The sequence below is a fragment of the Meriones unguiculatus genome, chromosome 3, assembly GCF_030254825.1.
Source record: "Meriones unguiculatus strain TT.TT164.6M chromosome 3, Bangor_MerUng_6.1, whole genome shotgun sequence".
Lineage (NCBI taxonomy): Eukaryota > Metazoa > Chordata > Mammalia > Rodentia > Muridae > Meriones > Meriones unguiculatus.
In genome coordinates this window covers 84,153,094-84,176,844 of record NC_083351.1, presented here as the reverse complement: position 1 = coordinate 84,176,844, position 23,751 = coordinate 84,153,094, and the positions used below count along the sequence as shown (strand labels likewise).

Here is a 23,751-nt window from a genome sequence, read left to right as displayed (position 1 = left end):
TTTAGACATAGATAACCTCAGACAATGGATACCCTCTAGTTCTGGGAAAAGCTTGCGAACTAGTTCCTGGGCAAACCTGAGCCAATCGGCATCAAGTATGACCACATATGGCTAAAAAGCACAGAGAGCATTGTTAGAGCACCACCTGGTCCCCAATCAACTTAGGCTTCATGCAACTGTCCCTTAGGCCCCCAATCAGAATAGGGATTAGCTCATCACTCCTGGAAACCCCAGTTCCCTTTAAAAGGCCTGCTCCCCTTTGTCTGGGGTCGCCTTTTTCTAGAATGGTTGACCCCTGCATGCCGGACTGTGTTGCTCAGTAAAATCTGCTCTTGCCTTTGCATACTCTGAGTCTGGGTCTGTGTAAGTCGTTTTCAGACCCTTCAAGTGGCTGTCCACCAGCCTCTGATACTGCTCTTCACAGTTCCACAAAGACAGCACACAAGACACTCAGAAGCAAACTTGGGTATTGAAAAACATTACAAATGAGATTTCCACTACCATGAACTGCATGTATTCAGGCCTCTGCCAAGGAATTCAGCAAGGAATTCGGCAATGCCTGCTTCAATCCAGTCTCGAAGTTCACTACTCACAACCCCTCTCTATACTTTTATACAAACTGCGTAGACTGGGAGAAGACACGTGGCCCAGTTCATATGGACCTCCTGTACATTGCCGACTACTTATGCCCTTGAACAAACACGTGGCAAAAATCCTGTCTGGTGACAGCAGAGACCAAGTTTACTCAGAAGACAAACTGCTGACAGTAAAAGCCACCAAGGCGATGGCAGCAGGGATAACAGTGGGAATGTCTTTTCACCACAGCTGTGCCACCTCTGGACTTCTTGTCGTGTGATACGATAATGAGCTACTGAAGTCACCTTGAGTAGTGTTTTGTCTCTTGCAGTGGAAGGCTCGTTATTCACTTCAGGCAAATTTAAATTAAGCTCATGCCATGATACACCCTGTCAATTCCAAAGTCAGCCACGGTGACACACATTACCAGATGTGCCTGGTAGCTAATCAGGGCTCAGGAAGGAGAAGACTGCTGCTAAGAGTGACATCAACAGTCTCTTTTTCCCTTGCCGTAGTGGCCAGGAGTAAAGATCCTACAGCTGCTGCTTGCAACTCCAGGTGCATGAGTCATGCATGAGACACCATTAGGAGGCTACTGGAGGATGGTTTTGTGCACTATGCATTCACATGCTGATTTCTCTAGATATCTGGTTGCAGTCCTTGGCACTGAGGTTATTACTGAAGCATCTCCTGTCTCAATGTTGTGTAAAAATTGTTCTCCATCACCTCTGATTGGTTAATAAAAAGCTGAACAACCTATAGAGGGGCAGAAGAATTAGGGTGGGACTTCCAATCCCATTAGGTAGAGCAAGAGAGAGAGCAAGGCGACTGCCTTGAGGACATGGATGGAGCAGGAACAGCCACAGTGAAACTAAGATGGCAGGTACTGGGCCATGTGGCTGGGAAGTAGGCCAGGCCAGTATAGTCGGGTTAGAATAGTTCTGCCCAGCTATAGTGCCTGAAGCTTATTAATAAATATAAAGGGTCTCTTTATTGTTATTGGGGAGCTCTAGAACAGTCCATACTTTTAATTTTCCAGGAGGCAGAAAACAGGCTTAGGATCAAAAAGAAATCACCTGATACAACTTGAACCCTACCTTCTCTAACAAAAGTGACACTATGAAAAGCCTATCTTTCTACTCAGGCCCCTAATAACTGCCGATGTACCTGAGCCCTGGGATCTCAATGCAAGAGGAGGGAATGTGATAAGCTTGAGGCCAAGTGGAGGGCTCCCTGTGACCAGGCATATAAGATCCAGTACCTGGAACATAGTACATTTGAAAGCGGCAGTTCTCAACCTTCCTAATGCTGCAACCCTTTAATATAGGTCCTCACGTTGTGGTGACCCCCAATAATAAAATTATTTCTTTGCTTAATTGTAATTTTGCTACTGTTATGAATCATAATGTAAATATATATTACTCAGGACCTCTGTGGGTCACACAGTTTGAGAACCATTGTTTCAGCAGCTCCTCCAACAGCAAGGTCCAATGAGTGCTGCTGAAATCTCATTCTACTAACACTCTCCAGTTTTCTTTTGAATCAATTACAGAAAAGAACCATTTTAGCCCAAGAGAGGTCTTTTACCTGAACAAAAAGTATCTGTTTAGAAACCTGATAAAGGAATTAACAGAGAAAGCCTGAATACATGGCAAAGGGGGAACATAAGGAGGAAAGAAAAAATAATGAGAGCAAAAAACCCATTATTTCCCTGAACTGCTATTTTAATGGTGAGAGGAGGAAAGAGAGTCACAAAGAATAAGGAATTTATCAAAAGCCAAACTGTCTGCACTTCAACTTATGAAAGAAAGAATAAAGGGCCAGCCGCAAACAAACCTCCTCAGGGAAAGGGATGGAAACTGAGAAAAGGAGGACATACGGCACCAGTCTATACACTTAACAGAGGATGAATAAAGTCCCTCAGGGCCATTTAGATGCTTAGCTCCTATGAAGCAGAATATTCCAGAAACTCAAAGGCAGTCAATGAGTTCAGGACTGAGTTTCCATAATAATGAGTATGTCTAACTTCACACTGACTGGTGATTAGTACAAGTTTCATGCAGGCCTGGCATTAGGGCGGCTCTCACTTTTTCTTGGCCTCCACATCCACGTGGATCTGTCGCTTCTTTGGCGGGGGAGGGGGAGGCAGTTCCTGTTTAGACTTTTTTGCCATTCCTTGCTCTCTTACATGCACAGTCTCCAAAAGATCCTTCTGAGGAATCTGGGACATGCCGAGCTTTGCTACAGCCTGAGTCACCTGAAAGAAAAGTCACACTGAGCTCCAGGTTTATACGAAGGCCTTTACTGACAGATATTCACAAAAAAGTCTCCCTATGAAAACATACAATTCAAGCCAAGCATGGTGGCACAAACTAACAATCCCAGCACTTTTTAAGTAGAGGTTCAAAGCCAACCACAGCTACATAAAAGCAAAGAAAAAAGTTCATTTCAGTGACTACTGGTATGTAGAACTGGCTACAGAGTTTAACTCCTTCTTAGCCATGGCCATGCCATTCTGTCATACTCCTCCATTCTGCTTGAACAATGACAATTCCCTAAACCAGAACTATAGTCACTCGTTTTTCTAGATTTCTTGCCCTGGGCACTCTATGGACCCACAGTAAGGCCAGAAGAGATATTTGTTGCCATTTTCTAAGTTACCACTTAACTCTTCTTAGCAGAGGACAAGAAAAAAACATTTTAGTGTCCTTCTCTGTTCCCCTTTCTGTCCTGTAACCAACTATCCAAGCCTGCAAATAGACACTAGACTCTTGTTCTGAGACTAGAGACCAACTGTAGGCTTTTCTCCTGAATAAAAATAAATAAATAAATTTGTACTATCACTGAATAGTCCATACCCTTGTTGTTGTTGTTGTTTTCTTCTCACTGGCCTTACACTCCAAGACAACTTAATCATCCCAAAATTAAACCTTGATACCTGTTCATAATATCCCATTCCCTACTCCTGACCCCTGGCAACCTCACAGTATCCCATTCTCCAATCCCCCTTTAGCATGAAGCACTGAGCTCCTCTCATTCTGCCATACTCTGCCTGCCCTGCCCATTTCATATGTATAGAACCACTGCCCAATGAACAGCTGTTTTTGTTTATCATGATGTTTTTCTGGTTCAGCCACACTGTAGAAGTCTTGTTCTTATTGTCAATTAATACTGCACGCTTTGGATATGAGGCTGTATTTATCTGTTCCTGAACACTTACAAGCTTTTCATGGTGTACTATACTACCCAAAACAAAAGGTACCTGGTTAGAAGAGTCTTCCAATCTCTGAACCAAAGAATCCCATCTCTGCGTTAGCTCCTCAGAGTCACTGTTCATCTTCTTAGATGCCTTGGGGTTGTTGAGTAATTGGCCCACGTCCTGGCCAATCTCACTCAGTTGGTCCAATGTCTGCCTCTTCATTTCCATGTCTTCCTTCAAAATCTAGAATGTAAACTACTTATCAGATGACAGCTCTCTCTCAACAAGATTTACCTTCCTTGGGAAGTAGAATCAGGTAGATTTGTGGTACAACTGACAAGATTTTCTGCCATTTTATAATTTATAAATAAAAGGCTCTTTGGTTCAGTACCATGGATGGCAGCCACGTAGTAAAGGGAAATGAACCATAATCTACATTCACTCAGTTGTATTCACCCTTAGTTACAAAACATTAGACATCACAAGCTTACTGCAGATGCCAACAGGGACACACTTACAGCCAGACGCCGGACACTGATACTTAGTTCCTTCTGGTCTTTAAAGTTGCTGGTCTGGACTTTATTCAAAGCCTCTTCCTTTTCAGTGAGCCAAGCTTCCAACAGACACTACAAATAATAACAAAAATTGGAAATATACATGGGAAATCATCTGGCAATTTGAGTAAGTTCCCAAGTATCTAACAATGTCACATTTAATTGGGGATAATAAGAACTTCAAGTATCTACGTTCAAAAACTAGCAAAGGCATCAGCCTCTTTCAACTTACAGATTAACCTGCCATTAGTCCTCAACTAAGGTAACTTGTAAGCATGCTCTCCAATGTGGCAGGCAAGAGGCTGGAACCTGTAAGATGTGGAGTCCTGTGGGAGGTCACTGAGGGTACTCCCCACAGAAGGAAAGAGTGCTGTCCTTCTAGAGCCTCCATAAATTCCTGAGAACCACTGTTACAAAAGAGCAAGGCTGACCCCTTCCTAACCTTTGGCCTCCTGTGTCCCCATGTGGCTCTCCCTTTGCTGTCCATTCCCACCATGATGCTAAGTGTTGTAGCCTCACAGTCAGGGGTTCATGAGAGCTAGTCTCACACTCTTTGATATTCCCACCTCTAAAACTGTGAACGAAGCAGCCCCATTAAGACCGTGGGTGTAATACAGGCATGGCAGTGCACTCCTTTAATCTCAGAACTCTGGGAGGCAGGGGCAGGTGGATCTCTTTAAGAAAGAGGCCAGCCTGATCTACAAATTGAGTCCTGTACAGCCAAGGCTAGACAGAAGAAACCCTGTCTCAAGAGACGAAAGAAAGAAAAATGACTGTGGTAGAACTACTAGGTTCAGTCCTTGGTAGAATATACTCATAAAAGGTTATAAATAAGCCTTTTTATCCAATATATCATTCAACCTCTAGGATATTTTTTTGTTTGGGTTTCAGTTTTGTTGTTGTTGTTTTGATAGTGTCTCTCTAGTATATTGAGATGGTCTTAACTTGCAATCCTTGTGACTCAGCCCCCTGAGTACTTGGGACACAGTGACACAAAACCTGGCTACGGATTTCATTATAGCAGGAGAAAATTATTCCATACAGTAACTATCCATAAATTTTAAGAAGATGATTAGAGGACACTAAATCCAATTAATTATGCCAAGCTTAAAGAAAAAAATCATATTAGAACTCTAAGTTTTAAGCAAAAAGAAAGCTCAGAGATTTTCTTATCCCTGCTTCTGTTTTTTGTTGTTGTTGTTGTTGTTGTTGTTGTTGTTGTTGTTGTTTTAGAGAAGGAGACCAACAGCAATTTACATGCTTGAGGTCAGTTAGCTAGTTAATGGCAGAGCTGAATCATGGACCCCTACTCCTAAATCAACCATCTGTCCACAACACCATGTGGGGAAAAGTATGCAAATGGTCAAAGTTCAAAAGCAATTACATTACAGGAGAAAGTCTGAGCATGACCCAAGGCCAACAACAAAAATACTCAAAATTCACAGCCAATAGTGTATGTTCTTTTAGAAGATATTAAGTGATGGGGATAGCCTTAAGGGCCAACTGTGGCTGCATTATGACAACCCCCCAAAGTAGTATGTATTACAGAAATGCTTTTCTGTGTAGCTAAGAGGCAAGGGCTTAGTTCTGGACTTGAAATGGGATGAATTCTTTCTCAGTTGTCTTATTAAATCAGTTTATTTACAAGCTATTCCTTACCTCTGACGTCTACTACCACCACCACCCCAAAAAAAGAAAGGAAAATTAGAAAAATAAAAAACAAATACAGATCCTATCTCCAGTCTAGTAAAATTGTTAAGATAAGTAAATAAACAACCATGGAACAAAATGGAAGTGCATACACAACACACACACACAAACATACACAGAGTTAAAATGTGTTACCAGTAGTCAGTAATGAATGGAAGGTCTGTTTAAAGCTTCAAGTGATATAAGTGGTCAAATTCTTGGTATATCTTGGTTTTTTAATGTGTGTGTGTGTGTGTGTGTGTGTGTGTGTGTGTGTGTATGTGTTATTTCCAAACATCAAATCATTTCACTTAGTAGATGTCTTAAGATTCTCTAGGGCTGTGAAAAAGCATCATAACCAAAAGCAACTTAGGAAGGAAAGGCTTTAAACTCCCAAGGTCATGCTCCATCTTTGAGGGCATAGGGCAGGAACTACAGACTCTATAGCAAAGAGGAAATCAGCTGACTGCCTTATTCCTCCAAGTCTGTTCTGCCTGTTTTCTTCAACAAATGAGGACACCTACTCAGGGGTGGCGAACCCCACGGGTAGGCCCTCCCACATCAATCATTAGTCAAGAAAATTCCCTCACAGATGCTGCCTACAAGCCATCTGATGAAGACGTTCTCTCAGTTGAGGTTACTTTTCCCCAATAACTCTACTTTATGTCAAGCTGACAAACAAACAATAAACAAATCAGGACAGTAGAATGGTCACACTATTTTTTTTTTTACAATGACTGATGCAAATCATAATTACTGAAGAAAAATATTTACCTATTGTATGGGACACTTTAACCTGAACTTAAAGTTCAAATTTAATGTACACATTGCTAAAACTAAATATCTGTATGTCAGGAAGCAGAATAAGGTTTATCATATGATTCGTTGATAACCCAGGTAAGCCTGAGACTTGCTACATAGTCTAACCTTAGATCTCTGATCCTCTTGTCTATGTCCCCCTTACACTGGGATAAAGGTGTGCACCACACACCCATATTATGAGTTACTGAAGATTTACACCATATACACTAGGCAAGCACTCTATCAACTGAGTTGCATTCACATACCCATTATGTGATCCTTAATTCATAGAGGAGGAAGAGGAGGAGGAGGCGGAGAAGGAGGAGGAAGATCACTGACCACCCTGCTGATTAATCATTTAGGTTTGGACAAATTTTGTAGCACAGTATTTAAAAGGTACTATCTACCACTGCAGACAGCCACAGAGCCCACACATCTGTTTCCTGATCCCATATGCAGAAGACAGAGTTGCTTCTTCTGTGCGGAAGTGCAATAGAGTCAAGTGGACACTTAATTTCTAGGCTACAACTGTTGGGACTGGGTTAGATTCTGTTTTGATAACAACGTCTGTGAAAAGCTAGAAGGTGAGCAAAGGGCCACCATGCAAAGAGAAAACCTATTCAGACAGCTTTGCATCACACTGTAATCGAGTGTTTATTCATAGGCAATGCTAGAAAATATCTTCTCATTATTTTCAGCCAATATGCTGGTTAAAAGTTTGGAGGAAGATTACAATTTTTGGTTCACAATGCAGTGAAGATATTCCTTTTCCCCTTAATTACTGAGCATAAACTATATGATGGGAATATAGTGTATTGTTACATGTTCAAATAGATTACTCAACAAAAAACTCAGGAGTAATTATAAGGTGATAAGTAAGTCAAGAAAGGAACAGGTCTAAGCACTAACATTATGAATAATGAACAGAGATCAATTATTACCATGGAGCCTCATACCAATATCTTATTGAATAAGCTGCATAAATGGATAGAATGTTGATAGAAATTTGACTTTCAAAATAATAAAGAGGGGTCTGGAAATGCTGCTCAGTTGGTAGAGTGTGTGGCTACCATGTACAAGGCCCTGGCTTTACCATCACCTCTGTCACATCTACATCTGAAGATGGGAAAGCCAGGAACTCAAGGTCATCCTTAGCTATACAGTGCATTTGAGGACAAAATAAATAATCAAACAACAAAAAAAATATAATCAAGCAAATTAATTAAGGAAGTAATTAAGCAGCACTCAATAATGAATAAAGGGTCGTTTAAAGAATCAAGTGATACACATGGTCAAACTACTTGTTTTCCCTTGGTTTTTAAATATATTTTTAAAATTTTAAAGGTATTTGCAAACTTCAATAAACTATTTCCAAATTTCATAAATTATTCTCAAAGTATGGCCTTCCAAAGAAGGGAAGAATGGAGCTGGTCTTCAGCAACTCTGTGGGTTCTTCTTTCTTCCACCCTGCTCCACCCTTTTTCCACTCTTTCAAACCCTTAACACTAGATAGGAGAGAATAAAGGATAGAGGGTAAAGAGGAACAAGATCCCCGAAAAAAGTCAGGGCTTGTACAGAGAGAGATGTTATCATGGGACTATTCCTGCTGATTGGGGACACTGAGTTCCTTGGGGCAAGCTTGAACTACATAGGAAATTTTTTCTTGTTTCTTCTTTGTGCATGACTACTTAACAAACCTCAACCAATGAACAACAACAACCAACAACTGACAGCCAACCAACAACCCAACAATACACGGGGTCCTAGCATTTATATACCCTCTAAAAAGTCCCCCAAATTAGAAACATCACCCAACCATATGGACTATCTGCAGCTGACAAACTATCTATCCCCCACCAGGGCATGAGGCAATTCACAATCAGCTGTAAGGGACACCCTAAAGCATCCCATATCCCATACCTGGGACTAAAATGAAAATATATTCTTATAATATTTCTTTATTTTTTAAAGAAACCAAAATTCCAGAATTCTCACTAAATAACAGGGTAGCTGTATTCCACAGTCAGAATGAAATGACAGGTTCTTTGTCATTCTGTTCTGTCCTTGGGTGGACAGACATTAGCTTCATTTCATACCTGTTCTTCCAATAATTCTTGCCACAGAATATTGATTTCTTGCAACCTGTTCCAGCGTTCTTCAGTCCAGCGGCATACAGCAGTCCAGCGCTCACCCAGTTTCTACGGAAAGGAGAAGCAGCCTCCGTCAGCACAGCCAAGAGACAGAGTTACTGCAGGTCTCCAAAGCACCAGGTTACAAAAGAATACTTTTAAGTGTCTATATGAAAGGGGAAAAAATGGCTTGCATAGGATGTAATTATTCAAATTACTCAGAACTGAGAAAAAAACAACTTGAAAATTTGGTCCTACTTCATTGTTGGGTCTGTGTGGAAACGCAATATTTCACATAGATTTTCAAACTGGTTATATGTGACTGAGATATCTTTTTTAGTTTTTTGTTTCTTTCTTTGTTTGTTTTTTAGAGTCAAATCCAGAGATCTGTACATGCTCAGCAAGCATTCACCCACTGCTCCAACCACAAGCCACATGCACATTCACTTTCTATACTTCAGACTTTTTAGGCTATGGTTGCTTTCACAAATTCTTCAAATGACCCAACAAGGGAAAGCCTAAGGATCACTCGAAAGAGTTCCTGTGCCTTCAAATCTTGTTAACACTATGCACACAGATGCTGAACAACAGTCTCATGACTTCACTGCAAGGGCTGGAATGAAGGAGTATTACCTCACTAAGCCTGCAACCCACACAATGTGCAGCCTGACTGGGAAGTACAACCAAAGAAAGGTGCCATGGCTTCTGCCTCACCTCCATTCCACCCCACCATGAATTCAAACAGGAGTTTAATTCACGAAGTTTTGCATAATTAGTATAAAGAGGGTAGAAATTTAGCTTGAGAATGGGTTTTCTTTCTGGTTTTAGTGAGATTTTATTTATTTGTTTGTTTGTTTGTTTGTTTGTTTATAGCTAGATAAATCAGGGCATGAAGGTGGTCCCATCATAATAAATCCTAATGGATTAATAAATTAATGAGAGATACCACACAGGCATACACATGTTTCTGTTCCATTTGATGTAACCAAGAGAGAATGTGTGTTGATCTGTCTGGACTGCCAGCCTCCAAAACTGTGAGCTAAGTAAACTTGGTTCCCTATAAAGTAGCCTGCCTCAGGGACTTTATTACAGAAAGATGATTAATAGAGTCTATTTTTTATACCCTTCCATACAAACAAGGATGCATAGGAGGAACAAGTACATGGATCTTGGCCAGAGAGAGGACCTTTAGGGCCATCATACTTTCCAAGGTTCTTACCTGTAACTGATCTTCCAGAACAGCTGTGGCACTTTCCCCACTGTTTTCATCAACAATCACCACCATGTGAGTTAAGGAATTGACCTTCACTTGTTCAGCTTCAAGGTCATTTTGCAAACTCTGGTGGGAAAAACAAAGGTAAACTATGATTTCTGCTCCTATTCATTTACCTTTTTAAAATCCACTTGTCAGTAGTAATCAAGGAAACCTAGTGAGGCATTGTATTGCCATCTCCAATCATTATCCTAAGTGCTACATTAAAGAAGTCTAAACACACCTTTGTATTTCACCATGAGCCAGAGGCTGAAAGTGCAACAACAAAACTAATTGAAAATGTGCAAATGTGTGTGCCATCTTCAGTCCTAATTCTTCAAAAAGAATTAGAGAAAGAAGAGGAAAAAGAAAAAGAAGACAAGGAAGAAGGGAAGGAGGAAGAGAAGTAATGCTTGTGTCTAGTCTAGGAATTAAGACAAAAAGTATATCCAAGTCTGGTTATCCCATGACTCAAGAGGCAGAGGCAGGAGGATCTAAGTAAGTGCAAGGCCAACTTGGACTACACAGCAAGTTCCAAGTCAGCTAGAGCTACATAATGAGACACTGTCTCAAAAAAAACCAAACAAACAAACAAACAAAAAACCACAGCAAAAAAGACAAATGTAGAATGAATGAATCTAACAGTCCAGAGTTTAAACATACAGAATCAAAGGTCATTTTCTCTAGTTCTATAAGGTATAAAATGGAAGAAGAGGAAAAAGCTACATGATTCATAGAAGCCATTCTGATTAGCTCCCTGAGAGCAACCAAGAACAAATACATGGATAGATAGATCTACATATTCAATTATATATATATATATTCCATTTTGTTTCTCCACCCACACTGAGCATTAATGTCCACATACTCAGGTTCTCATGTACTTTGTGGATCCAAAACCACCCTTGCCAAATGTGACAAAAGTCATACACTTTCAGAAGAAAGATATGGACATCTGTGCAAAGCCGTCCCTTTCAGCTCTGGCTAGGAAATGTCACCTCCCCACAAACACCACCTTATAAGCTCCTGAATTAAAAACAACATGGAGGAAGTATCCCAACTCCACGATGAGCAAAGCCATCAGGCCCCAGGAAGGCTCAGTGCTGCCTTCATATGCCAAGGAAGTAGAAGAGAAATAGGAAGCAAATTTACTTTATGTTCTTCAAGCAGCTTCTGCAGGGATGGCAGGTCGTCACCCACTGGGATGCTTTCCATCTTCTGAATACGTTCTTCTGTGAGGGTTAGCCAGCCCGAGAGCTGCTGCAGCTGTTTCTTCTGCAGTTCCATCAGAACATCATGAAGCCTGGCCAAAAGGACAGACAGTCATTCCCTACAGCTTGTTCCCTGGCAGAGGCACCCAACCCAGGCACCAGGGAGGTAGGGCAAGAGAACAGACCCTTCTCTAACGTAACCATTCAAGTAGCAGAGGGTCCATCAATGTAGAAACTAAGGGGAGAAACTTTTATTTTATTCATAACTGGAGCCCATTAAATGAAGCCCAAGAATCTAAATAGCAGCTCCTTGTATTCAAAACAGAACCATTGTTTCTACACTCAGGAATTCCTGCTTATTAAATTGGTGGAAATGGAAATGGCATGTGAAACACAATATGGAAAGTGAAATGGACCATGGTATAATACTGTTACAGAACACTGACTGGTAGGTCCAGTTGACACAGTCCTGTGGTCATCTGCCATCACCTTGCTAATTTTAATGCTACTTCAAAGAAATAGGCATCCGTGCTGGTAAGTTTCAATTGTCAACCAATACAAGCTAGAGTCACCTGATAGGACAGGCTCAGTGAGGGCTACCTAGATGAAACTGACTTCTGGCCATGTCTGTGGCCAACTGTACTGATCAGCCTGACTGATAGAGGAAGGCCAACCTGAAAGCAGGCAGCACCATCCTCTGGTTGGTGTCCTGCACTGTATAAGAGTAAAGAAGCTGGCTGAGAAGAAAGCATGGCTACAATCATTCCTCTCTGCTCCAGACCGTGGCAGTGATATGACTACTGACTTCAAGCTCCTGCCCTGTGATGTCCACAAAATGATAAAACCTTAACCTGGAATTGTTAGCTAAAATAAACTTTTTCTCCTTATATTGCTTTCTGTCAGGGTATTTTATCACTGCAACAAAAATAAAATTACAATATCATCCATGCAAAATATATTTTCCCTTCTCACTACATTCCACATTCCACATTCCAACTACTTTCTCCTATCATCTTAACTAACAAACCAAAGAGGAAACAAAGGTCATGAAAATTCTGGCATCGGGACCCACAGAAAGACATGAGAACTTTGCAAGGCTTGCTCTGTACTGATTGTATTCTCAGATGTGCAGACCTGTACTTGAATTTAGCTTGCAAGGCGGTTCAGGGAGTCAGGCTCTTATTTCTTGGGCTCCACTCACCGGGACTGCCTCTCCATGCTCTCCACCCGGAGCGCCTCCCATCTCGCATTCAGTAAGGTCATCTGTTCCTGAATCTCAAACTCCTCCTCATCTGACAGAGTGCCCTGTGTCATCAGTTGGTTGCCAGCTTGCAGGACAGTCCCCACGCTGCTCTGGTGTGCTGTCAGCTCCATCATAAAAGTCTAGCAAAGAACATAGTATCAGTGAGTATCAGCGAGTCACTTGGTGCAAAAACATAAAAAAAAAAAAAACCTGCTAGGGCATAACCTCAATACCAATGCCACAGAGAAAGTAACCTGTAAAAAGCATAAAAAGGAGACTCTGATGAAATGTATTAAGCTTTGAAAATGAGAAACAGGCATCAACTATAACTCAAAAGAAAGGTCAAGAAAACAGTGTTGTGTGTGCTAATACTTACTTGCCTTTAGAACTTTTACATTTGATTATTTGTGTATACTGCCACAATTAAGTGAGTTCGTGCATGTGTCTGTGTGTCTTTGTGCATGCTACACCATATATGTGAGGAACCGCAGGGCACCTTGTGAGAGGAGGAGCTCTTTTTCCATCAAGTGAGTCTCAAGGATGGAACCTGGGCATTAGGCTTGGCAGCAAGCACCTTTACCAGCTGAGCCATCTCTTTTAAGTAAATGCTGGTTATGTTGTTAACATGGCATAAAGATGGAATTAGAAGTACACATAAAAAAATAATGAACTACATCACATTCACACATGATGAATTACTTATAGAACATTGGCATTTCTACTCTTTTCAATTCCAAATGCCAAAGAAGATCATACCTACATGCGTAGACACATATAAAACAAAAATAAGAATATGCTTAACCAAGAAGAATTGCCTACACACAGAGTGAGAATCTTGACTCTAAATAGCAAGCAGCTGTCCTTGCATAAAATTGTGCAGGAACACTGGACACAACACTGGCTGAATTAGACAACAAATAATGGCTTTTAGGATAGTCTCAAAAACCTAACGACCTGGGATACCAGTTCGTCGTTTTCATTTTCAACTCCTGATAAACATTCCAAACAGGAACATAGTTATACACTGAGCTGATCATCAGTTCTAAAAAATTCACAAGCTGGCATAAGATTGATTCTGGAGGGCTGGAGAGATGGCTCAGAGGTTAAGAGCACTGGCTGTGCTTCCAAAGGTCCTGAGTTCAATTCCCAGCAGCCATATGGTGGCTCACAACCATCTATAATGAGATCTGGTGCTCTCCTCTGGCATGCAGGTGTACATGCAGACAGAACAGTATATACATAATAATTAAATAAATCTTTTTTTAAAAAATAAGAAAGAAATCAAAACAAAAGAAATGCAATGTATTAGTTTAAAAAAAAAAAAGACTGAGTCTGGAATCTGATTCCCATGAATGATAGTTCATCATAAACTCCAGCTTTCTAACAAAGCCTGTTTAAATGACACAGAATACACCATGTACATCGTGATGTTTTTATAGAGCAGAATTAGATGAACAGCAACCTCATTACTAAGTCACCCACCCAGACCCAACCCTAAGTCAGGCACTGCCCAGGAAGATGTGGCTTGAAGCTACAGATATTTACTTCATGGGTGGCAAACTGATCTTTGACTTCTTCAACATCATCAGAAATGTCATCTTGTTCCTGGAATGTGTCCTCCGCAGATAGCAGCCATGTTAGCACTTCCTCTAGCGCTATCTGGTAACTGTCCAAATCCATGTCTACCTCAGTGACGGTGCTGGGCGTCTCAGCACGGGGACTCTGGCCTTCTTCTGCCAGCACTGCACTCTGTGGAAACAAACCCACAGCAATCATGAACACAGAGCTGCTCACCAAGTTCACAGTGTCGGAAGAAACCAAGGCAGGAACTGGGATCTCAGGAGACAAGCCAGTTCTCAGGCGTTGAGTGAACAAAGCCATGAGCTAACCAAAGGGAACTATAGCACCAAGACACACAAAACAGAGTACACACGTGAGCTCCATGTTTGAGGACTTAGAATGAGTCATTGCTGAACAAAAATAAAACTCTAAATGCCAGTGGTCCCATAAAGGAATGCTATATGACTTCACAAAGTAGAGAATTTTGATGGAGGACAAAAACATGCTGGTCCTTAAACAATGGTTGTAATTTACAGGAAGGGGAAAAAAAAGAGCCTGGCACTGTGCTGTGACCCTGGCTAAAATTCTCTTAGGACCCACATTTTCGTAGCGCAGGTTAAACAGTGAACAGCAGCGCAATACACCCTGTGGGACTGACAGGATTTTGTGTTTCACTTTTTGAAGCTCTCCAGTTTATATGCTGCTCTGTTTAGGAGTTTTGGTTTGGTTTCAAGATTAAGGTTTGTAGAATGAATGTCTGCCAGTCTCTTTCTAAATCATTAGTTTGTTTATGAGCTTTATAATTTGTAATCAAGCCTACTAACCTCCTGTTCTTTTGTTCCCATTCAAAGCGACAGGAACTTCTTTAAAATTTGTATAAACTATTGCACAGGAACTGAAATGAAGAGAACAGTAAAGCCCATGCTCACCTGATCACTACAGTCTTAACATTCTATTTCAGCACTATCTCAACACTTGCTTCAAAAGGATTGAAAAGTTGGCAAACCCATTTTCCTAGTCTTTCATTCAGAGTAACCATACAGTTAACCGAAAAGTAAAATGTTTCTGACAACATCTATGCCGAAACTACACACAGTAACCAACAAGAGGAGCCAGCCGTCACATTCACGTGTTCCTTCCATAAATTTTTCATGGCTTCATATGGAGCTGACCCATCCTGACTTCCCACACCCTCCAGCCCAGGGGCAGGGCACAGTGGCTGTGTCCCAGTTCAGTGGCACTGCCCATCTGTAAGCACTGAACCTCCTGAATGTCTTTTTCCTTTCACTTGATATGCTGACTGAGTGATATCATGTATTTCTATTAGACTTAAAAATAATCTATATCCCATAGATATTCTATTTCTAGTAAATCTCTCTTCTATCCTCCAGCAGCAACAGACCCTCTGGTGTCCTTAAGATATATCAAACCATCTCCACATTTAAACACTGCATCATTTTACCCCAAAACTTACCGCCCCCAGGCTCCACGCACCTCAATACCCCAGCCAGAAACCTGGGTGACAGACTTGGTTATATTCTCTCTCACTTTCATCTCCCATGTTTAATGTGCAGGCTGGTCCTACCTTCACAGTTCAACTCAAATCCATCCAGGCCTTGCCACGTCTACAGCCACCTATATCTCTCTTCTGGACTACAGTGGCTTCCTAACTCTCAGAAGCCACAGTCCTATCTCCCAATCCTTTTGCTCAGACAGCAGAGAGAATGATCTCTGTCATGTGGTCACGCCCACAGGAGCCCAGCCTGAAACCCTTCACTGTCCTCTCAATGCTCTTAAGTCACTATTTAAAATTCTTGACATAGTTCACAGAAATACTGGGAGGGCAAGAATCAGAGAAAGATAGTGTGAGCAAATGGAGATGGATGTTCATAGGTTAATTAAAAAAGGCTTCCCTTAAAGGTTCTGATTAAACTAGGAAAGACAGGAGGCTTGCTCAGAGACCATATAGGGAGAGGACATGCCATAGATAGAATTCAACATACAGAAGAATCAGGAAAGAAGAAAAGCCCACTCCGACTGCAAATTATTACATAAGAGGAATTAAATTAACATTAAAACTTGGGGTTGGAGGCCTCGAAAAAAGAAGAAATCAAATGAATCTTTTCAATGGGTTACAGGAATCGAATGAACCAGTCAGCCATTAAATAGGAAACAAATGACGCCAAGGCAAAGGAAGGAAAATAAGCTAAATTCTCAACCCAAAATCCTGGAATAATACTGCTAAGATAACTCTAAAGGTGACTGAGGAACAAAAAGTTACCATGGCAAGAACATGTAAAACTAGGAATTAGTAATCAGCTGCATCAGCAGCAGCGTCCATGAAGGAGGCATAGTGACAAGCAGCCTCTACATGCAAATGACCAGTGGGAATTAATTTTGAAACAGAGATTATCTTTTTTTTTTTATTATTTTTCTTATTAGTTACATTTTGTTAACTCAGTGTCCCAGCTGTATCCCACTCCCTCATTCCCTCCCCAACCCCACACTCCCTCCCTGGTCTCCTCCTTGCCCCTTTCCAAGTCCACTGATAGGGGAGGACCTCCTCCCCTTTCATTTGACCCTGTTTTATCAGGTATCTTCAGGGCTGGCTGCAAAGTCCTCCTCTGTGGCCTAACAGGACTTCTCCTCCCCTGGCGGGGGGTGGGGGGGAGGTCAAACAGCCTGCCCTTGAGATCCTGAAAACAGAGATTTTCAAATGGCATGTTTTTAAAGAAAGATCCAAGGATTACCAACTGACTACCTAATGCAACTCAGGATGTTGGAATAAAGGTGAGACAAAGAGGAGGCTGGCTGTCACCATTCCTTAGAGGACAGTGGACAGCGACAGCAAGACAGTCAAGAAGGAGATGATCAAGACTCGATCATATTTTATTTATTTATCATATTAATGTAACTCAACCTCTAAGTTACCAATGAAAGCATATAAGCGAAGAGGTGATAGCTAACATGCTTATCCATAAACAAACAAAATGGTTTCTGTTATTCTTACCAAGTTATCCTGCACCCTAAACAGAAGTAATTATTTTATCTAAATACCATAAAATAAGCAAAACCCACTTCTTCCTTCCTTCTCATTTACAGTTTTGGTGTATGGAGATATGGAGATATGGAGATCAGTGAACAACATTATAAAGTTTATCCTCTCCTACTTTTATGTGAGTTCTGAGGGTCTAACACCAACCATCATTTGGGACACACTCTCTTACCCACTGGTAGCCCTTCTTTTTTGAGAGGACAGCCTTAACACTAACAATCAAAGTATCTTATCTCTCTAACAAAAGAAATCAGTCCAATGAGGAAACAAACCTAAACGCAAGATGAAAGCCCCCTCAGTCATCCAGGAAGATGTCATTAAAGCAAAACAGTGACTGGAGGCAGGTGTGAATAATTTGCAGAAGTTAAAGAGTTTTTCTTATGCACTATCTGATGGTCAAAACTAAAAAGAAACCTGGATTTACATTCAGGCCCCATCTTCCCCCTTTTCCTCTTCAGTAAGTTATTTTTCTCCTTCTTCTAGGATTATGTTATTTTTGAAATGGATAAAAATAAAATGGTTAGTACATGCCATCCAAAAATCTAAAAGAACAAGTAAATTATCTAAGTCTCCCAGAGGTGGGAAAGAAAGTTATGTCCAAGATTATTATCATAATTGGAGAATTAAATAACTTTTTTAAAAGGGAATATGCTAAATTGAGAGTGTCAAAACCTATCTAGAAGGAAATGCTATAATAATGATAGATAACCAGGCTTCCGGAGAGCATATTCAATAGGTTGTCTTTACCAAGGGGATATAATTAACCACAGTGGTTCAGAAGTCAAGTCACTGACCCCACACAAGTACCAGTAGATGAAATGTAAGCACCAGGGCACACATATTCTTTCTCCTCCAAAGTGCAACTTCTTATAAATTTGAAATCCTCACCCCTCCTTCATCTTGAATGTGCATATCTTTGTGGTGTGTAAGCATGTTTATTCACACACATGTGGTAGCCAAAGGTTGATATCAAGTGTGTGCATCAGTAACCCACCACTTCATTAAAATGGCGCCTCTCATTGAACCTAGAGCCCATTGATTCAGCTGGGCTGGCCCATGAGCTTGACTGAGCTGCCTCCCAGCACTGGGATGACAGGGATACCACCAAAGCCACCGCCTCTGTGGATATAGGGCACCCTAACTCAGGCCCCCATGCTTGCACAGCGAACACTCATTGAGTGAGCCCTCTCCCTAGTTCCTATGTGTGCTTCTGAACTTAATTGTTGAAATGTTAGACAAAGAATCTTCCTTTTATGAATGAAGCATACTGGGGTTTTAGACCAAAATGACAAAGAGATAAAATGTCAGTTGAGTCAAGGCAAGCCAATGTAGGAATAAAAAGAAATCCATTATTCATATCTCCTTAGGAAAATCTCATTTATACTCTGATGAAAACATCTGTTAGTCCATTTATGGAAAATCTAATGAGCAATTTATCATAGACTGCCTCTTCTAAGGAAAAAAGAAAAGTAAGGCTTGTATTTTGAGAGCCACTATGAAAAGATAATACAGAAAGTTCTTTATTGATGGCCCAAACAGAAAGCAAATTAATACTTAACAGAAAAAAAAAAAACCTAAGATGACATGAGAAAAACTACTTCCTACATCTGGTCAATGACTTGGCAGCTCAACCACTATGAATAAAATCTACCCCTTGGCAACCAGTTGATTACAAAGTGCAGCTTTTAGTATGTCATGCGGCACTATGACCAACAGCCCCAGACCGTAATTCCAACTCACCAGGTGAAAGAAAACACTTTTCTGTGTAACAAATTTAACCGTGTTGCACATACATATGACTGCATGCTAACTACAAAAACTGAATTTAACAAAAACACAGAGGTTAAGAAAATACCCCAGGGGCTGGAGAGATGGCTCAGTGGTTAAGAACACTGCTCTTTCAAAGGAACTGCTCTTTCCCAGCACCCACATGGCAGCTCACAACTATTTGTAACACCAATTCTAAGAAATTGGACATCTTCACACTAATGCACATGAAATAAAATTAAGTTAATTATTCTTTAAAAAGAAAAGAAAAATAACCCTGTAGCCGGTGTGATGGTGCACACCTATGATCCCAGCACTTGGGGAGATAGAGGCAGGTGGATCTCTGTGAGTTCGAGGCCAGCCTGGACTACAAAGTGAATCCAGGTCAGGCAACACTACACAGATAAGCTGCCTTGAAAAAGAAGAAAGGAAGAGAAAGAAGGAAAGAAGAAAAGAAAGAAAGAAAGAAAGAAAGAAAGAAAGAAGAAAGAAAGAAAGAAAGAAAGGAGGGAGGGAGGAAGAAGGGGAAGGAAGGAAGGAAGGAAAGAAGGAGAAGGAGAAAGGAAGAAAGAAAGAAAGAAAGAAAGAAAGAAAGAAAGAAAGAGAAAGAAAGAGAAGAAAGAAAGAAAGAAAGAAAGAAAGAAAGAAAGAAAGAAAGAAAGAAAGAAAGAAAGAAAGAAAGAAGAAAGGGAAAGGAAGGAGGGAGGGAGGGAGGGAGGGAGGGAGGGAGGAAGGAAGGAAGGAAGGAAGGAAGGAAGGAAGGAGAAAGGAAGGAAGGAAGGAAGGAAGGAAGGAAGGAAAGAAGGAGGGAGGGAGGGAGGGAGGGAGGAGAAAGGAAGGAAGGAAGGAAAGAAGGAAGGAGGGAGGGAGGGAGGGAGGGAGGAAGGAAGGAGAAAGGAAGGAAGGAAGGAGAAAGGGAGGGAGGGAGGAGGGAGGGAGGAAGGAAGGAAGGAAGGAAGGAAGGAGAAAGGAAGGAAGGAAGGAAGGAAGGAAGGAAGGAAGGAAGGAAGGAAGGAAGGAGAAAGGAAGGAAGGAAGGAAGGAAGGAAGGAAGGAAGGAAGGAAGGAAGGAAGGAAGGGAAAGAGGGAGGGAGGGAGGGAGGGAGGGAGGGAGGGAGGGAGGAAGGAAGGAAGGAGAAAGGAAAGGAAGGAAGAAAGGAAAGAAGGAAGGAGGGAGGGAGGGAGGGAGGAAGGAAGGAAGGAAGGAAGGAAGGAAGGAAGGAAGGAGAAAGGAAGGAAGGAAGGAAGGAAGGAAGGAAGGAAGGAAGGAAGAGAAAGGAAGGAGGGAGGGAGGGAGGAAGGAAGGAAGGAAGGAAGGAAGAGAAAGGAAGGAGGGAGGGAGGGAGGAAGGAAGGAAGGAAGGAAGGAAGGAAGAAAGGGAAAGGAAGGAAGGAAGGAAGGAAGGAAGGAAGGAAGGAAGGAAGGAAGGAAGGAGAAAGCAAGAAAGGAAGAAAGGAAGAGAAAGAAAGAAGAGAGAAGAAAGAAAGAAAGAAAGAAAGAAAGAAAGAAAGAAAAGAAAGAAAGAAAGAAAGAAAGAGAAAATACCCTACACAGGTTTGACCCCAGCCAGCCCAGCTGACAGAGCCCATGTCTTAAAAGACAAGGTGGAAAGTGGCAGAGAAAGACATTTGACTTCCTCCTCTTGCACACACATGCATGAGAGAGCAAACCCAAGTCAAAAGTTCCAAGAAAAATGGGCCAGCACCTGTATGTTAATTTCTCCCTCTTCACATTCTTTCTTATATTTCCTTGGGAGCGTCTCCACCTCTCGGATGGCATCTATCGTGACTTGCTGAGGAAGCACCTCAAACAGAGACGTTAAATACATAATTATGGATTTCTTGTCAGGAAGCTGCACAGCAACATCTAAAAGTAGAAGAAAGGATCACTCAGATGTGGAAAATATGAGAACTGCTCAACATTAGGTAAAAAGTAACTGTCTTTGTTCCCAGACACAGTGCCTCATCTATAATCTCCATAATTGTCCCAGTAAATTGCTACTTCAGATCACAAAATATGAGACAAGGTAAAGATTTATCTAATTCTTAAGCCTTCCATAAGCCAGGCATGATGATACATACCTGCTATCCTAGCTCTTAAGGAACTGAGGCAGGAAGTTCGGTTCATGAGTTTGAAGACTGCCTGGGCTACATACTAAGACCTTGCCTTCAAGACAGAAAAAAAAAAAAAGTCTCAAGGCTCAAAGGCAGGCTACACAAGTTACCATTTAAAATATGACACAGGCTTCATTCATACCATAGTGTGATCAGAATTCAAGCCTAAAGTTGCAACTATAGTCTTCAGACCTACACAAATGCTCACATGCACATGGATTTTAAGAAACTAAACCAACGCTGAATTGTTTGTCTAACAAGTAGATATTCCTAGAATTTTTCAATCCTGCTTGATACAAATTAACTATTATCCACTGAAATATCTAACCCTCTGCCTAAGGGATCCTGAACATTGTTAAGTACAAAACAACCATTGACTTCTCTGTAGTAAAATGGTTTATGGGAGGTGGGAGTTGAATCCTGGGAGCTCATTGGCCAGCCAGCCTAGGTGACAGGGTCCCTGACTTAAAAGACAAGGTGGTAAGTGGTAGAGAAAGACAGTCGGCTTCCTCCTCTGGTGCACACACATGTGCACACACCCACAGCACTCATTCACAACACATACACATACTACACACATAAAAGTAAGCAAATAAACACAAAAAATACAATTATGGTACATATTTAAAAATATGATTCCTTAGCTGTCATAATGTATTCTGAAAAGAAAAACAACATAGCTCCTCAAGGTTCAAAAATTACAAAGCAAAATCAAGTTTTTATATAACAAAATTATTCAGCAGAATCACATTCCCAACCTTACCTTCAGGGTCTAACAGCTTTTCAATTCCCAAGTAAGTATGGGCCTTGCTAAAGGCATGTTCCAGTCTCTCAATTGGGGACATTTTGACCACTCTATCCCAACTGAAGAGATCAGGTCTGAAATCAGCACACAAACAAAATTCAGTGAAGGCAAAATATAAGGGAAATGATACAGACAGTGTCACACTTCATTACATTTCAAACTTTGATTTTTTTTTTGACTTGTGAATGCTATTTTAAATTGTACCTTTTCCGTCTCAAAAGTTTATAAAATGCATATATAATTTGCAAGTTATTAACAGACATGATGGTGATAAGTAAGACACCCTCAGGTTCTTGGAGGAGCTAAGCATAAAGTATTTCCCAGATAGTTAAATATGAGTATAGAGACCTATCAATACAGAGAAGAGAGGAAAAGAAAATGATTGAGAAACAGTAGGAGAAATAAGTTTAAATAGGGTGGTAAAGATGAACCTAAACGGGGCTAGAGGGATGGCTCAGAGGTTAAAAGTACTGGCTGCTCTTCCAAAGGTCCTGAGTTCAATTCCCAGCAACCACGTGGTGGCTCACAACCATCTAAACATGAAATCTGGTTCCCTCCTCTGACATGCAGGTGTACATGCTAACACACATTGCATAAGTAATAAATAAATAAAATCTTTAAAACAATTAACCTAAACATATGAATTGTCACAATCAGTGATGTTAGTGGACTAAATTCTACAGCTAGGACATCTGGGCTGAGAGGTGCTCACCTGTAATCACAGCACTCAGGGAGCTAAGACAAGAGGATCACATTAGAAGCTGGCCTCATCTACAGGCCAGCATGGGCTGCAGAGAGAGCTCTGACTTGGTGCCTCGACACACCAAAAGGCTAAAGTGACAGCCAGAAATTCCAGCTGTAATTGTCCCATCTTCCATTCTCACAATGTGGACAGTCTCAGTGGCTTGACAGATGGGAAAGTTGTTCCTGTTCTTTGCACTCTATTTCTTGGTCTTAGATGCACCCTGAGACTAGCCTCCCATTGCCATTTCTGCCACTTCCCCTGTCACTCAGCCACTGCAGCCACTAACCTCTCACATGCCTGATTCCTCTTCCCTCTTACCTATTGTATATCTCTTTATCATGCCCACCATTTTTATACACTATACAATTTACATTTTCATAGCCCCACCCCCACTTTTTCTGCAACACAGTCTTCAACATGTCGCCCATGCTGGCCTCAAAACAGTTACGTAGCTGAGATGACTCTGAGTCCCTGACCATTCTACTTCCTAAGTTGTGGGATCATGTGTGCACCTCCATGCCTAGCTACAATTCACATTTTTTGTTGTTGTTGTTAATCTCTGTCTTTAATTGGAAGGAACTGAGATGTTTTTCTGTTTTGTTCATACTATATCCTTCTGTCTAGTACAAGAAGCCACTTTACATATATATGTTGAATCAATGAGCTAATAAAAGTAAAAGTTACTAGATAAGCTCAACAGTTAACAGTACCAGGCAACATCCTCAAGACGATAAAAGAAGAATGAGAGATGGAGGAGAGGGAAAGAATCTTTAACCCAATAACAAGTTCAAAATGCCAAAAATAAGCTATAGCAAACATCAGTCTTATGGAAAAATATTAAAAGTACTGCCTTTGTTATCAAGAGCAGAACATTCTTCACATTGTCATTAATTTAAATCAATAAAATTACATGAAGAACCAGATCCAATGAAGAATTTTCTAAAAAGGAAGACGAAGGGGAAAGGATATCATATTTTATATGTATTCTAAAGTTAGCCATGAGCACTTCCCCACCTAGCAATCCACCAGCAAGATTAAAAAAAAAAAATGAA

At 41.0% G+C, this 23,751-nt stretch overlaps 1 protein-coding gene across 3 annotated transcripts in view; it reads right to left on the bottom strand.

Moving 5' to 3' along the window:
• Window positions 1-23,751, bottom strand: part of Utrn (utrophin) — a 524,212-nt gene that overhangs the window by 370,028 nt on the left and 130,433 nt on the right. For all 3 annotated transcript variants that reach the window (XM_060380271.1, XM_060380270.1, XM_060380269.1), the window contains 10 exons: window positions 21,913-22,028; window positions 20,741-20,901; window positions 14,200-14,403; window positions 12,613-12,794; window positions 11,353-11,503; window positions 10,168-10,287; window positions 8,916-9,017; window positions 4,294-4,401; window positions 3,839-4,018; window positions 2,664-2,833 (listed from right to left, as the gene is read on the bottom strand). In XM_060380271.1, the coding sequence (XP_060236254.1) occupies window positions 2,664-2,833; window positions 3,839-4,018; window positions 4,294-4,401; window positions 8,916-9,017; window positions 10,168-10,287; window positions 11,353-11,503; window positions 12,613-12,794; window positions 14,200-14,403; window positions 20,741-20,901; window positions 21,913-22,028 (1,494 nt within the window). The remainder of the gene's footprint in view (window positions 1-2,663; window positions 2,834-3,838; window positions 4,019-4,293; window positions 4,402-8,915; window positions 9,018-10,167; window positions 10,288-11,352; window positions 11,504-12,612; window positions 12,795-14,199; window positions 14,404-20,740; window positions 20,902-21,912; window positions 22,029-23,751) is intronic.